General features: G+C 39.7%; 1 protein-coding gene across 2 annotated transcripts in view; it reads left to right on the forward strand.

Moving 5' to 3' along the window:
* slc23a1 (solute carrier family 23 member 1) overlaps positions 1-15,810 on the forward strand; it is a 113,333-nt gene that overhangs the window by 86,764 nt on the left and 10,759 nt on the right. For both annotated transcript variants that reach the window (XM_033029468.1, XM_033029469.1), the window contains exons 9-13: positions 1,070-1,226; positions 2,695-2,842; positions 5,426-5,531; positions 13,356-13,485; positions 14,430-14,573. In XM_033029468.1, coding sequence (XP_032885359.1) covers positions 1,070-1,226; positions 2,695-2,842; positions 5,426-5,531; positions 13,356-13,485; positions 14,430-14,573 — 685 coding nt within the window. The remainder of the gene's footprint in view (positions 1-1,069; positions 1,227-2,694; positions 2,843-5,425; positions 5,532-13,355; positions 13,486-14,429; positions 14,574-15,810) is intronic.

Here is a 15,810-nt window from a genome sequence, read left to right on the forward strand (position 1 = left end):
AATACATTATTATCCAATACTTTGGCTTCCATGATCTTCAGTATAAACGGAAGAAAAATATTAATTTAATATTCCTTAATTCTTCTGACTACATATACTGATCTTTAAGTGGACCTATTCTTTCCCTAACCACCTTTTACTCTCGATATAGTAAAATCTCTCGGGATTTTCCTTTCTTGCCTGCCAGATCCATTTCATGACCACTTTTTGCCCTATTGATTGTATTAAGTGTACACTTAAACTTACAGAGGTGTTTGCTTGTTGTTGACTCCTAAATCTGACACATCAGTCATCTTTTTCCTGAGCAGAGCCTCAATATCACTCATTAACCAGGGATCCCTGAATTTTCAGCTAGCTCTTCACCCTAACGGGAACTTGCTGCCCTGTATTGATAACTCACTTTTGATGAATGTTTACAGGACAAAGTGGTCTGACTGTTCAAATGTACCATATGGAACTTTTGGATAAGAAATGGCATAATTGACTTCCACCCACTCTGCCTCTTGCAAAGATTCCATCCCTTACTCTCACTAACACTCCTCCCCTACCCCCAATTTTGTTCATTTAAAATTATAATTTTAATGTAACTAATTAATGTCTAAGTATTGGATGTTAAATACAAATGTTTACAGTGCAATGTTCAAAGCTGTTGGACAGGAAAATTGTTAGTTTAAAGATAAAAAGAGATTATGTAAACACAAGCAAATGTAAACAATGCACATGTTAGTCAAAATAAATACAAGACTTGAGTTTTGAATATTTTAACTGATCTGAATTGCATAAATGCATCTAATATAACCCTTGGCAAACATTGCCGGATTATGTAATTTTTCTCTTCCTTTACACCGCCGCCCTCTTTTTTTCCCCCAACACCTAGTCTGAAGAAGGGTTCCAACCCAAAACACCACCTATTCCTTTCCTCCAGAGATGCTGCCTGACACGTTGAGTTACTCCAGCATTTTGTATCTATCTTCGGCCCTCTTTTTAAATTTACTTTGGTATTGCAAATCCTGCCAGAAGACTTTCACCTGGAATAATTGTCCATTTACTGTCCATATCTCACTTCTAGATTATAATGGCTATCATGGTTGTGTGGCTAATTTGCTACGTTTTAACGCTCACCGATGTATTTCCAAAAAATCCTGAACAGTATGGATTCAAAGCCCGAACAGATGCTAGAGGTGAAATAATGTCAACGGCACCTTGGTTCCGTATGCCGTATCCTTGTAAGTACTGAGGCAAAATAAAATGTTTTTTTATATCTTGCTGAGCAGGGGAATCGTGCAGTCACTGTTTCATGTAACTGAGCACTCGTCAAATTGGTCTGTGCTGGGAGCTGAAAATGAGTGGTCTATTTTACATTAAAATTGAATGTGATAGAAGTCAGTCTATCTTATTTTCAATTTTATTTTACTATCTTATTTTCCAATTAACTAGTTCTGTACATTGATAGAAAAGGATAAATTAAATGAGATCAAACATGAAATGTTACTATTATTATTTTAAATAATAAAATAACAAAGCTGTAAAGGCTTTAAAAGAGGTGCAGAAGAGAATTGCTAGAATGATTGCAGGGGTAAGGGAGCTTGTGTGTGTAGATTTGCTGGTGAAAGTGGATCTGTTCTCCTTTGAATGGAAATTTGAGAGGAAATGCAGCAGCAATATTTATAACTGAGGTTGAGAGTTTAGTTTAGAGATTTAGGTTTAGTTTGGAGATACAGTGTGGAATCAGGCCCTTCGGTCTACAGAGTCCGTGCCGACCAGTGATGTCTATACATTAACACTATTCTACACAGTGGGTGCAATTTACAATTTACAATTTCCAGAAGCCAAATTAACTTACAAATCTATACATCTTTGGAGTGTGGGAGAAAACTGGAGCACCAGGGGGGAAATCCACAAGGTCGTGGGTAGAACATTTAAACTCTGTATAGACAGCACCCATAGTCAGGATCCAACCCGGGATTTTGGTGATGTAAGGCAGTAACTCTGCCACCGTGCTGCCCAACCAGATTGTTCAAACAGAGTTGATGGAATGGAACTGCTTTTATTGCTGGAGTGCTCAAGAACCAGGGGTCTTATGATCTTGTGATTATAGAATGACAATGACATTGGAATTAAAAGTGACTTGCAGGCAAACTTTACGGGGCAAATGGTTAGAATCTGGAACACACTAACAGGAGGACCAGTGAAGATAGATAGCCGGGCCATGAGAGGGTTATGGAATGGGACTGGTTGGATTGGTCTTGCCAAGGGTCAGCATAGACTCTGGCAGGATGTCATCCGGTGATGTGGCTGTGAACGCTTAATTTGAATTGAACGAGATGAAAGATATGTTCATTTTGCTAAAGGAAGGGATACTCTCAAATGTTAAAGATAGACACAATGTGCTGGCATAACTCAGTGTCAGGCATCATCTCTGGAGAAAAAGGATGCATGACGTTTTAGGTCGGGATCCATCTTCAGACGGAAGGAGGGTCCTGACCTAAAATGTCACCCATCCTTTTTCTCCAGAGATGCTGCCTGACTAGCTGAGTTACTCCAGCACTTTGTGTCTAACTTTAGTATTAACCAGCATCTGCAGTTGTTTGTTTCTACTCTTAAATGTGATCACATTTCACTGTGCCAACTGGCACACGTGACAATTAAATGTATCTTGTATCTTAAATGTTAACTTTGTTTTAATTTAATCAGGTCAGTGGGGCTTGCCAACGATCACAGCAGCTGGAGTGCTGGGAATGTTCAGCGCAACGTTAGCGGGTATCATTGAATCTATAGGTGACTATTATGCCTGTGCTAGGTTGGCTGGAGCACCACCTCCACCTATCCATGCCTTAAACAGGTACACCACCTTTCTGAGGGCACATTTGTGCTGATTTTAATCATTTGTGTAATAGTACCTACAATTCAAGATATTTGACAAAACTCAACAGTAAAGTACTGAACATTCCTTTCCAAGGTTGCAAATAAATTAACTGAAAACAGTTGTACAGCAACATATCTCTGGAACATTATAGAGATTAGAAACAGGCCCTTCACCAAACTTGCCCCATCTACACTAGTCCCACCTGCCAGCGTTTGGCCCACATCCTTTTAAATCTATCTTATCCGTGTACTTGTCCAAATGATTTTTTAAACATTGTGATAGTACCTGCCTTGCATACCTCCTCTGGCAGTGCGTTCCATATAGCTATTACCCTTTTGTGTTTCAATAAATGCTCCTTGGGATCTATTAAATCTTTCCCCCTCACCTTAAAGCCCCTGTCCCACTTGGACGACCTCCACCGCGACCTCTGGCGAGTTTGCCCGCGACCCATAGTCACGGCAAGGTCGCCACAAGGTCGTAGGAGGTCTTCGTCACTCTCCTTCATGGTCGAGAGAGGTCTCCGCGTAGTCGAGGCTTCAGCTACGTCGCGGCGCATTTTATAAGATGTTAAAAATTGACCGCTACTAAAAATAGGTAGCTGTGGGAAAAATAGATATTTTTTTAGTCGTAGGTTTAGTCAAAGCCGGTCGTAGTAGGTCGTGATACTAGTCGTAAGTAGTCGAAGGTGGTCATAGGTAGTCGAAGGTAATAGCTCCAGGGTGAAAAAAAGGTCAGTAGAAAAAAAAGGTGATTTCAACAGCAGAATGTCACCTCTTTCACTCCAAGGCATGCTCATTCATAGCTGGAGCGTTTTTGGAGAGGAGATTTGTGTTTTAGAGATGGCACCAAAAAGGCAGCAGCGCAGGGGGAGGGCGCAACCCTAAATAAAAACAGCCATGCAGGTGTTGCCCACCCAGGAGGAGGAGTGGCAGGAGGTGATGCCACAGGAGGTGATAGTGCAGGAGGAGGTAGCCCTGCATGAGAGACCCCTGGAGGAGGAGACCAGGGTGGTAGTATATGTCCCCACCACCACTCATTTGAAGGCAGCAAAGCAGTCCTTTCTCCTGTGTCTGACACAGCCTCAGAGGCAGATGCCCCATTGGTGGTGAGGGAGGGCTGGAGGAAGGTTATGCCCTACACCTTCACCAGGCAGCAGGAGGGGGACCTTGAGGCATGGTTCCAGCAGAATGTCATCCTGTACGAAAAGGAAAATGAGGGGTACAGGGACAGGGATAAGAATGACATGCTTGCCATCCACTGCCCCACATGTGTGCTTAAAGTTCCATCATTTGTCAAAGCCCAGCGCCACTCTCTTCCAGTCATCTGGTGTACTAGGACAGTCTGTCACATCATCTCCATTCACCCATTGATACCTCTTCTTGTGCTTCCTCTTCACCCTTGCTCTTCCCCTTCTGCCTTTCTTAAAAGGTTGCTGAAGCAAAAGGGCTACTGCAAACAGCAGTAGTTGTATTTTTACTAACATTCCTTGCTTGCACGGTTCAGGATGATTTAAAAAAAAAACTTGGGAGGCATTTTATTGTGAGAAATTTTTATCAGGTGATCATTTGAGCTGCAGACATTCATCACTGGTCGTTGTTGGTTTTTGGTTTGCTCCTCTGAGGTGGAAGAGGGTCGTGCTCATTCATGGACCAATTTGCCAGAGACCGTCCTCAAGTAAAACGTACATGGTCGAAGCCAGTCTTCAACATAGTTGAAGGAGGTCGAAAGATGTCTTCTTCATAGTCGAGGAAGGTCTTCAACATAGTCGTAGGAGGTTGCACGCATAGTCGAGGAAGGTCATAGGAGGTTGTAGGTCACCGCGACCCTTTTAGTCGCTTAAGGTCGCGGTGGAAGTCTCCCAAGTGGGACAGGCCCTTTAATCTCTGTCCTCTTGGTCTTGATTTAATGACTGCCAATTACCAAAAACCGTCTTAATAACCCTATCTACCTGTGTTGAGGGGAGACTTGATAGAAGTATATAAAATTATGAGAGCTATAGAAATGGTAGATAGTCAGATCCTTTGTCAGTGTAGAAATGTCCAACATAAGAGAGCATAGCTATAAGGTGAGAGGGTGAAAGTTTAATAAAGATTTGCGGGACAAGATTTTTAAAAAAAAAGAATGGCGAAGGCCTGGAATGCGTTGTCAGGGGTGATGGTGGTGGTGAATGTATGATAGTGGCTTTTAGATAGGAACATGAAAGTGCAGAGAATAGAGGGATATAGATCATGTGCAGGCAGATTAGGTCAGTTTAACTTGGCACCACATTTGCACAAACATTGTGGGCTGACGGGCCTGTTCTTGTGCTATACTGTTCTATGTTCTAACTAGCTAAATATAAACAAAGTATATAAACAAGGTAAATATAATACTTTCTAGAAATGGACGTATCAACTTTAGCATTAGATCAGTTGATGGAATTAGTACTATAAAAGACATCAGAAGGATTTTGGAATATATCATTTAGCCTCCTTTTTCAAAAGCTTAATAAATTTAAACTCTGCTCATTATATCTTAACTGGATTGACTTTGCCTGCAATGTTTCTTTTTCTCTTCCAGAGGGATCTTCACTGAAGGAATATCTTGTATCATTGCAGGATTATTTGGTACAGGAAATGGCTCCACATCATCCAGCCCAAATATTGGTGTCCTTGGCATAACAAAAGTACTCTTTTTTTGTTGTTCATTTTAATGTTTTCTCTTTATTTTCTAATGTTTGTGCACTCCTGTTGTATTTAATACATGGAGTGTTTTCTTGTACATATTCCTGGAATCAAAGTACAAGACATATTACCTTATTTGCATTTTGCTTACTTTACAAAACCAAATATTGACGATAAATTTACATGAAGGATTGGATTTGATTATTGAAAATTGTGCAGAATGACATTGAAATGCTTGCCACTTTGTGCAACAGGGAATATTTCTTACCATTACTTCAAATAGTAAATTGGGCATGTATTCACAGTCTAAGTAAATGGAACTAACAGTGTTCAGCACTTTCTACTATTGATGAAAGAATGGTTCAAGAGTTTGGATTCTGACATCAAAAACAAAAACCATTTTGTGGTGATTATGCGCAATAAGACTAATGCTGGCTTGGAAATTTGCTGATGTTTGCTGTGATGTTTTTTAATAAGCTTTGTGGCAGTGGGTCTGCCACTGACAAATTTATTGTGTGGGAAGGAAATGCAGATGCTTGTTTACATTGAAGATGGACACAAAATGCTGGAGTAACTCAACGAGACAGGCAGCATCCCTGGAGCGAAGGAATGGGTGATGTTTTGGGTTGAGACCTATTTTCAGACTTGAATAAATTGAAAATGTATTGTTGTCTAGGGTAATAATGAATAGGCCTAATTCACTACTCTTTGATTTTCCATGTAAAATGGGTAAAATAATTGCAGGGGAGTTAGCTTGATTGATTGCTTGATAAATTCAAGGAGTTTGGACTATTCCTTGGAGGCAATATCTTTATTTTACAAAACAAACTGCATAAATATTTAAATATCATAATGTGCAGGGCTTTGGAGCAAGAGCTGAAAGAGGGATGCAGTTTTACTGAGTGTTTTTGGACCGGCTTGAACATAATTGGTGGGGTGGCATCTTCTGTATTGTGAATGTCAGTGGTTATTTGTTTTAGTTTAGAGATGCAGCATGGTAGTAGGCCTTTTAGCCCTCCCGAGTTCATTCCAATTATTGATATCCCTTTCGCTCTAGTCTATTATGCCACTTTCTCATCCAGTCCTTGCACAGTAGGGGCAATTTACAGCGGCTAATTGACCTCCGAACCTGCATGTTTTTTGGGATGTGGGAGTAAACCGGAGCATCCGGAGAAAACCGGGAGAACATGCACAATCCATACACATAGCAACCAAGGCAAGAATCGAACCCGCATCTACCAACTCCACCACTGGGCCGCCCTACAGTCAAACAAATGAATTGAACATTTCGCAATTGCATCGAGGCTAAATGGCAGTTGTTTTATCTATACCTTAAAGCATTTGGAAAAATACTAAAGAAACCTTTTTGTGATTCACTGGTGAAATACAAATTCAAAACCCACTTGAGCTATAAACTAAACCCCATGAGATGAAGTTAATCCCCGTCCTTCCATATACCTTTGGTAAATAGCTCGTTCTAAGCTTCCCCCCAGTCTAGTTTCAGTCAATAAAATACTGAGTCAAGCACTTGTGTATCTAAACTTTATTTTGGAACATCACAATAACAGTTCCCCACTACTATACCTAACCACCGCGGGTTCGATCCTTGTATCTGCTAGGCCAAACCCTCCTAGCCTCGTGCAAGCAGAGACACTCCAGAAGGACACCCAGTCTAAAGCGTTCTCCCAGAAGATTGACACAGGACCTCGTGGGAGAAGCCTTTTATAGGTCCCCGAACCTTGAGGGGCCAACCCACATGGGGGTGGTCTCTAAACTGTCCAATAACAGATATCGATTAACACAATACATGATAGACATTTCCCTAACCCAATAACACAGTAACTAATATATTGTATTCAAACGGAGCTTCTGGAAGAAAGCAAACAAGAATAAACAATGAAACATGTGCCCTGACATTCAAACAGTTTCTCCAAGGCTCAACAATTTGACCAATCATCAACCAACAGGATGAACGTCTCGCAACATTATTTATGCTATTTACAAAACCATTGCAGCGATCCAATCGAAATGATGCATTTAGGGTACATTTGCAAAACTATTACACATTTTATCAATTTAGGAGAAACAAGGAGATCACCTGGACCCCTCACCATCCTGCATACCAGTCTGAGCCTAGACTGGCTGGCGCCATCCAAAGCCTGTATATTTCAGCTGACAAGGGTTAAGCAATTCTGACAAGTGCAGGAAACCTCCATTTTATGGTGCCTTTACTTTGGCCAGTATTAACACTGTATAATACTATTGAAATTTCAGAAGAACATATACGTAATTCAATGTGAAATTTTAAAACCTAGTTGTATTACTACAACATGATCTTTGACTTCTCACCCTTGAGGTTTTATGTTTTGCTGCTGAATTTGGACACCAAATGCTTCACAGAAAATCAATTCTTGCTGTTACAAGCATACTCTCCTATTAATTTTTAATGGATGTCAATCAAACATCCTGGCTTGGATATTAGGTTTAACAAGTGCAATGTCATAACATTTTGATTTGATTTTTTTGTTATTGGGGGAGGGGAACTAGTATTTTTTTTAAGGATTTGAAAGCTTTTGAGGAAAAAATCTCAATATAAACATTTTCATTTTTGCTTTCTTTCTAACTTGGTTGAATATATAGAATTAACTTTATTTAATTCCCATTTTGTTTCTACTCCTAGCGTTTAATTTCTAATCTTAATTCTTGTATTTATTGCACTGTTTAATGAGCACCCAGGTAGCACAATTTGCATTCAGAATATTTTGACTTGAAGGTTGCTGGAGAGCATCTAACTGATGCAAACCATTGCTAAATTTCCTTCTTGCAATATATTCTGGCTGCTTGGTGGGGCCCATTGTGTTTGGGGATCCGTTGAGATCCCAGACGAGAATCTACCTTGAGTTTCTGATTGATGCTACCTCACTTTATGACGGCATTGAATGGGAATCGGGCAACTTGTGTCCAAGAAGAAAAACTGGATATTCTTTGGCAATTAGTTAATAAAATATCATCCTGGAAACCTGCTAGATCCCATGTTCGTTCTTTTTTTTTAATGGAATGATTAATCATAAGAATCTTTAGAGGGGAAAACTTATGGTTAAAGCCTTAACACAACCATTAATTCAATGGTACTTTAGTGTCACATGTACCTAAATTCCGTGAGATTTGTTGTTTTGCATTTAATTTTAGTAAAATCATACAATGCATAAGCATGATTAATTGCAGTATAGGAATAGTACAGCACGAGGTAGTTTATAAAGAGTTGGCACGTTTCCAGCATCATCTTATGTCCGTTCGTAAAAGTACAGAGTCTTACCTTGGCCTCTATGGTCTGTTGTCCTGGAGGCAGCACTCAGTCGGTGTTGCATGGGTTGGCTTGGTGATGCTGTCTGTCTTCCCCACCAAAGTGGGCATCAGCATTTTGATTTGGTTCCATTTAAAGAAAAATATAAAAATACTTCTGATTAAATGCTAAGCTTAATTATAATTTTTAACCAACATAATGAAGATAGAATTATTATTATTGCATATTATAGATTAGAAGATTTGCAAATAGTGTGGGCTGAATTGATTCAACTAATACCAACCCTGAAACACATTATATTTTAACTCAAATGTTGAAAAGGTCAAATTTCTTATGCAGTTGTGTGTTTTGAATGGAACCATTCTTATATTAATCATTCAAACTTTTTTTAAAGCCAGGGTTGATTTCATAAGGATTTTGCGAGGTAGAAAAAATGTCACCACTGAACTTGGATTAATTTGGTATATTAATTAATCGTATAATTAAAATTTGGTGAGCTGTTAAGTCAGGAACTGCTTTACAATTTTCAGCCAACCACTTATTATGAAGAAAGATTATCCTGATCTTTGATTCATTTCGGTTATATTTGCAATGCAGAAAAAGCCAGAGGCAGATGTGACAGAAGAACATTGTGCAATAAACATCAATTTCGAATCACAGTAATTAGTTTTCCCCCTGGAATATTGTTTTTGTGTTTAAGAGAATAATTGGATGAGAGTTTGTGTTTATTAGGTGGCATTATATGTCCATACGGGGTGTGGCGATCACACTGAAGTTGCAGCTCGTGTCAAGTTACCTTGGCAACAATCTGACAAAAGTGCAATTCACTCCAGTAAAATTTTGCAGAGCCATCTAATTATTTTTGAGTTTCTTTCATATACAACAGCTGGCTAGATATGATCTAGGAATATTTTTGAAAATTCATTAATTGTTTAACTGATTTGCTGCAGTTGCAGCTAGAATTTGTTTTCCTGAGGTTTGTTATTAGTGTAACATATGGCCGCAGCCTTGTCCAGTTTGTATCCAGTTCATTATTGTTCAGATATTATGGTGATGTGTCTGTCCAGGTAATAGCTTTCTGGTCAGAGGTGAGCTCTTTGTAATGTTGTTACTTCAAAAATTGAGTTGAAACTGTGTACATGATCTTCTTTGATCTGCTTGACCCAGATACCTCCCTTGATCCCATTCCTCACATCCTTCTTGTGGCTGCACTGAGAACTCATGGTTCAAAATTGTTGGAAATCTGGCCTGCTGCACCCATCCTACAAGGTTGAATGAGTTGAAAGTGTTCTAGGCTGGTGTGGGCCGAGCATCAAAAATGTGTCTAGAAATCAACATTTGTGACCCAGGTCTTGGAACCACATGAAATATTGCACAGATTTAGATAAAATATAATTGAGAAGGAAGCCATAACTCGCCAGTGCCAAAAGTTGCACATTAATTAATTAAACTAATTAGAAAATGAGATCAAAAGTAAACGCCATCTAGTGTCCAATGCCCATATTACACCATGGGGAGCCTATTTCCTTGTGGAAGTCTATATAAACCATATTATTATACCATATATACACACACACATATATATATATATATATATATATATATATATATATATTAAATGAATATGACTGTAATCATATATAATTATATTATATAAAAATTATATAATTGTGAGTGTGTTTTTTGAATGAGACTGCCACAGAGATCCCACTCCTGAACCAGCCTAATAAATGGGTGAAGGCAGTTCCTGTGGGTTCCCCTGCTTACTGAACCCCACTGACTGCCAGTGTGCAGAGTGGGGGTCATGGCCATAGTGGGACTGGGGCAGTGCCAGGCTGGGGGAAGGCTAAGGCATCTTCCACTGACAGGAAAATGCCTAACCCTAACTCGCCTCCCCCTTCCAGAACTGCCCAAGGCTGGAGCTGGAGCCGCTTTGGGACCGGCTGCGGGCTCTGTACGTGTGGCCCCGCAGCGTGTCCACCTCAGCCAGCATGCCCTTCTCGATCATCGTGGTGATGATGGTGGGGAGCAGCACTGCCCTGCACGCCGACCGGGCCGCCTTCAGCATCACCATAGCACCGGCTCCGTCAGACTGCCTGCTCGCTCGCTGCAACACCGGCCTACCGACAGCCTGACCAACCCTTTGCGGCACCCACCAGCCATCCGACCACTCGCAGCACCCACTGGTGGCCTGGTCACTCTCACGGCCCACCGGCGGACTGACCACTCTCACTATCCACCAGCGGCCCGACCATTCTCACCGCCCACCGGCGGCCCGGCCATTTTCACCGCCCACCGGCGGCCTGGCCCTGCTGACTGCTCTTATGACCCACCAGCGGCCCGGCCACTCTCACCACCCACCGGCAGCCCGGCCTGGCCGACCACTCTCATGACCCACCGGTGGCCTGGCCACTCACCACCCACCGGCGCCCCAATGGCCCGACAGCCTGACTGATCCTCCACAGCATCCATCGGCCTACTGACAAGCCAGACTGACCGACCGACTCTGACCCTGACCCTGACTCTGACCTTACATTTGTTATTTATCATTTTTATTTAACAGTTCACATCATCACATCATAATCAATTGAAAAACAAAATGATCAGCAAGGTTAGCATTACCTTTATTCCTTGGAAACCTTGTTATTGTTTTGATGTAATGAGGAGGCAGCCATGATCCCAGGGTCCTCGCTGCCTAGCGACCATAAAACAAAGCGTGGGATTGGTCAATTTGCTTCCGACCTCAATGCCAAACGTGCATTGATCGGAAAATTGAAAGTATTTGTCAGTTTTTTAAAAATGTGCAGGTTTTGGTCATGACGAGTTCCAGGTATGATTTACATAATATTTTTACACAATATGTTCAAAATTCAGGTAGTTCCATGAGTTGGGTCACGAACCTGAACGTAAAAGGTCCTCGGCCCATAACCTATTCATAAGGTCCCTGGCAGTAGATCTTGAAGACCCACTTTTACAATGTCCTGCTGCCTTTTATACAGGATGCTGCAGGCAAAGGTCTTTGAATGGCTCTCAAATAATCTGAGCTTCATTTAGAAACTGCGTGAAGTTAACGATAAATGAACAATAAAATAAAGAAAATAAATGTATTTAGTAAATCGTGTTTGCAGCCTCTTTTATAGCTGGTATAAAACTGTGGTGCTGGTTGTGAAGGATTTTGAGCTCCTGGGCTCAATGCTTATGCTCAACCTTGGACTCTGCTCGGTGCACTGGTGGACAGCAAAGGCTAGTACAGAGTGTATTCACTTAAGTAACAGTTGGAAATGAATACCTTTTGCCCACTCTTGGTCCATACAGGATTTACTCGGGGTAAATTTTAGTTTCCAATTTCTTCATTGATTACTTGGTTTTGGAGTGTTACAATTATTGATACATTTTTTTGAAAAGCAGAAATGTTCATGTGAAGAAATTTAGATTGCAACCATAGTATTGTGAGCTGTGTGATCCACTTGTTATGCAAATAGAATGTGAATGAGAATTGTAAACTTGTCACTGATTGATCCATGTAACTATTTATCTTCTGATTCAGGAAATATAGCTGCTATTACAACATAAATCCACCTTTAAAAGTTTCTCAAAGCTAGAACAAATTGATTTGCCAAAGACGCCACCTCTGATACAGTATTCTATATAATACATTGAAGATCTAGATTTATATGTTCAAATGTTTGGAGTAGATCTTAAACCCTTAAAATATCAATCCAAATGTTGTGTTTTTAATGAACAAAGCTGACTGTAATGAAATATCGGTCCTGCACACTTTAGATAGGCTGTACAACTACTAGATGGCACTCATTGCATTTTTTAAACTTGTGACAATTTTATTAGATTGCTACAGTTCCACACTGTTAAAGAATTTAGAAATCAATCAATGAGAGTAAAATAGAGATACATAGGATTGTAGTCAGAAGTTGATTTGATTAAATAAAAATTATTATTCCACTGTATTGCCAATTCTTAGTTGTTTACAATGTTAACAAAGAATGCAACAAAGTAAACTTTGAAAATCTTTCTCAACACATTTGATTGAAGTTGAAGGTCTATTTTATAAAGCTCATCGTCCACTTTTATTAATTCCCACTGGCATGCAAGAAATACAGTTGGTTATTTATTTGAAATGGTTAAGTATTTTGCTATACATTGCACTAAGCAGAATGAATAGTCCACTAACATTTAATTGAGGAATGATTCTTTTACTGAATTTTAGAGATTTTTCTAAATCTTGGAGGTGCAACTGAGATATTGCATTGCATAGTGTGAATGTCTTTTCAATTCAAACTTTTTGGTTGGATAAACCATTTAATGTCACATGCAAGTCATATTTTATTTGAAGACTTGAATAACTTCCATAGACATCTTCACATTGGATTTATCAAATTGAGACTTTGATATTTGCAATTGGAAAAAGATAATATTTCTTTATTTTCAGACACTCGTTATAAGACAATGGCATAAAAATATAATTTAACTCTTCCACTAAAACCATGGCATTTTGTTTCTGTAGGTTGGTAGTAGACGAGTGGTCCAATATGGTGCAGTAATTATGTTGATCTTGGGGACTGTAGGAAAGTTCACTGCCCTGTTTGCCTCGCTCCCAGATCCCATTCTTGGTGGCATGTTTTGCACTTTATTTGGTAAGATGAAATATTTAATATGTAATTCACTTTATTTATATTAGTTTTAAAAAATGTGATTCAATTTTTTCAGAGCCTTGTTACTCTGCAGGTTTGGAGATGGATTTTATCAATGAATTGTATGGTGCTTGATCATGAGCACGTTGATGCGATGATATAACAATTTACTTTGCATGAAGCACATCCAGAGCAAATACATGAACTTTGATAAATGAACATCTATACTGATGACGAATACTTATTTGTTCATGCGGCTACGATGTGCGGATAGAAGATTAGATTAGATTAGATTCGATTAGACTTTATTAATCCCCTTATTCAGGGGAAATTCAGATATCCTTGCAGCACACTAATAAAAATACAACATAGCATTCAAGAAGTTCAACATCAAAACACAAAAACATCCCCCCACAGTGGTTCCCACTGTGGGGGAAGGCACAAAGTCCAGTCCCCATCCTCTTGTCCACCCAGAGTCGGGCCTATTGAGGCCTCCACAGTCGCCGCCACGGCGCCCGATGTTCTCGATTGGCAAATAAAAACACTTTAGCTATTCATGCTTAAACTTTAATGAACTTAACTGTCGCCTGTCAAGTGATAACTGTCTGGCCAGATCTTAAAGATGTGTTTCTGCACCTTTAACAGTGTTGATGGCAGACCTATTTCTTAAAATCAGGATTTCCCCAGCTCAGTCACTGGTTGCTAAAGGAAAAAACACTTCTTTAAAAGATAAATGAGACTCCAATATAGACAGCATTTGTAATTTATTATGTACTACTCTTCTTTCCTTTAATGGCATTTCAGATGAACATTAGCTCATAAATTAGACCAAACTTGCTGAGTTAAAAATACTTTGTTAATTAACTGTTGAAGTTATCCTACATAATTTAAGTAATATTTAGAATTGGTGTCATTTTAATTTGTAATTGTTGCTGGTTCATTTTCAGGAATGATCACGGCTGTTGGACTTTCCAATCTCCAGTTTGTAGATATGAATTCCTCCCGCAATCTCTTTATTTTGGGGTTCTCCATGTTTTTTGGAATAACATTACCAAGTTACTTGGATGATAACCCAAATGCCATCAACACAGGTAAGTTAACCAGCATGCACTAACAAATGCAGGATTCAACTAAAGTTGCGATTTGTCTGGTAAAGGATCTAAAGTATCTAAAGGATCTAAACCATAGGATCTTCAGCACAGTGGTACAGATAGTGGCCTCACAGCACCAGAGATCGGGTTTGATCATGACCTTGTGTGCTGTCTGTATGGAATTTGCACTGTGACAACATGGGTTTCTTCTGGATGCTCCAGTTTCCTTCCACATCAGTTTGTAGGTTAACTGGCTGTTGTAAATTGCTGCTAGTGTATAGAGAGTAGATGAGAAAGTGGGCTAACCTACAACTGGTGTGAGTGGGTGATCAATGATCGACATGGACTTGTTGGACCGAAGGGCCTGTTTCCATACCGTGTCTTTAAACTAAAATAAAGACCCAGTGTCTACAATTTTAAGTAAAGGAACGCACTTCCTTAATGGCCAATCACTTGAAGCACATCTGCTCTTCAAAAGTGGCAACTACATCTTACTTCCAGCTGAGACAACAGATGGGATTTTGGCTTAATGTTTGATTTGAAGTACATTACTTCTGTTAACTTCTCCCTTAGTTAAACATGTCTAATTTTTGCAGAAAATAGCTGATGCTTTTGTGATTATTGATTCATTCATTGATCTATCCCAGTTTCTGAGGATGGTGTTTTTTCTTTTAAACCCATGGAGCAATTGACAGTAACTTATTGCAGCGAAAAGCAACTTGCATTTCAGAAATATTATAGTTTTTATTTGCTTGTGACTGTATGTGAAATTAAATTGCTTTCACTGTTGGTTATAAATGGCATAAATATTAAAAATAATAATTTGGAAATGGACATTTTCCTTATGCCTGTAGCGATTCTTTTCTCATAATTTGAAGTCCTGCTCTCAAGTATGCAAGGTAATTAACTCACAATGTCTGAAGAAGGGTCTCGACCCGAAACATCACCCATTCCTTCTCTCCAGAGATGTTGCCTGTCCTGCTGGGTTACCCCAGCATTTTGAGTCTATCTTTGGTTTAAACCAGCATCTGCAGTTCCTTCCTACATAACTTTCAACATTAACCACATTTCTCTCTCCACAGATGCTGCACGACCTGCTGAGTAGCTCCAGCATTTTCTTTCCATCTCTCATGTCCTTTGCTCTGTTCCCAGAAGTGAAACTTTATAAATTCAGAATTTAAACCCAATGTTATTGGTTGTCTAATGTAGCCCCACTTAACATTGGAATCTATCATCT

The sequence above is a fragment of the Amblyraja radiata genome, chromosome 11 (assembly GCF_010909765.2).
Source record: "Amblyraja radiata isolate CabotCenter1 chromosome 11, sAmbRad1.1.pri, whole genome shotgun sequence".
NCBI classification, from domain to species: Eukaryota; Metazoa; Chordata; class Chondrichthyes; order Rajiformes; family Rajidae; genus Amblyraja; species Amblyraja radiata.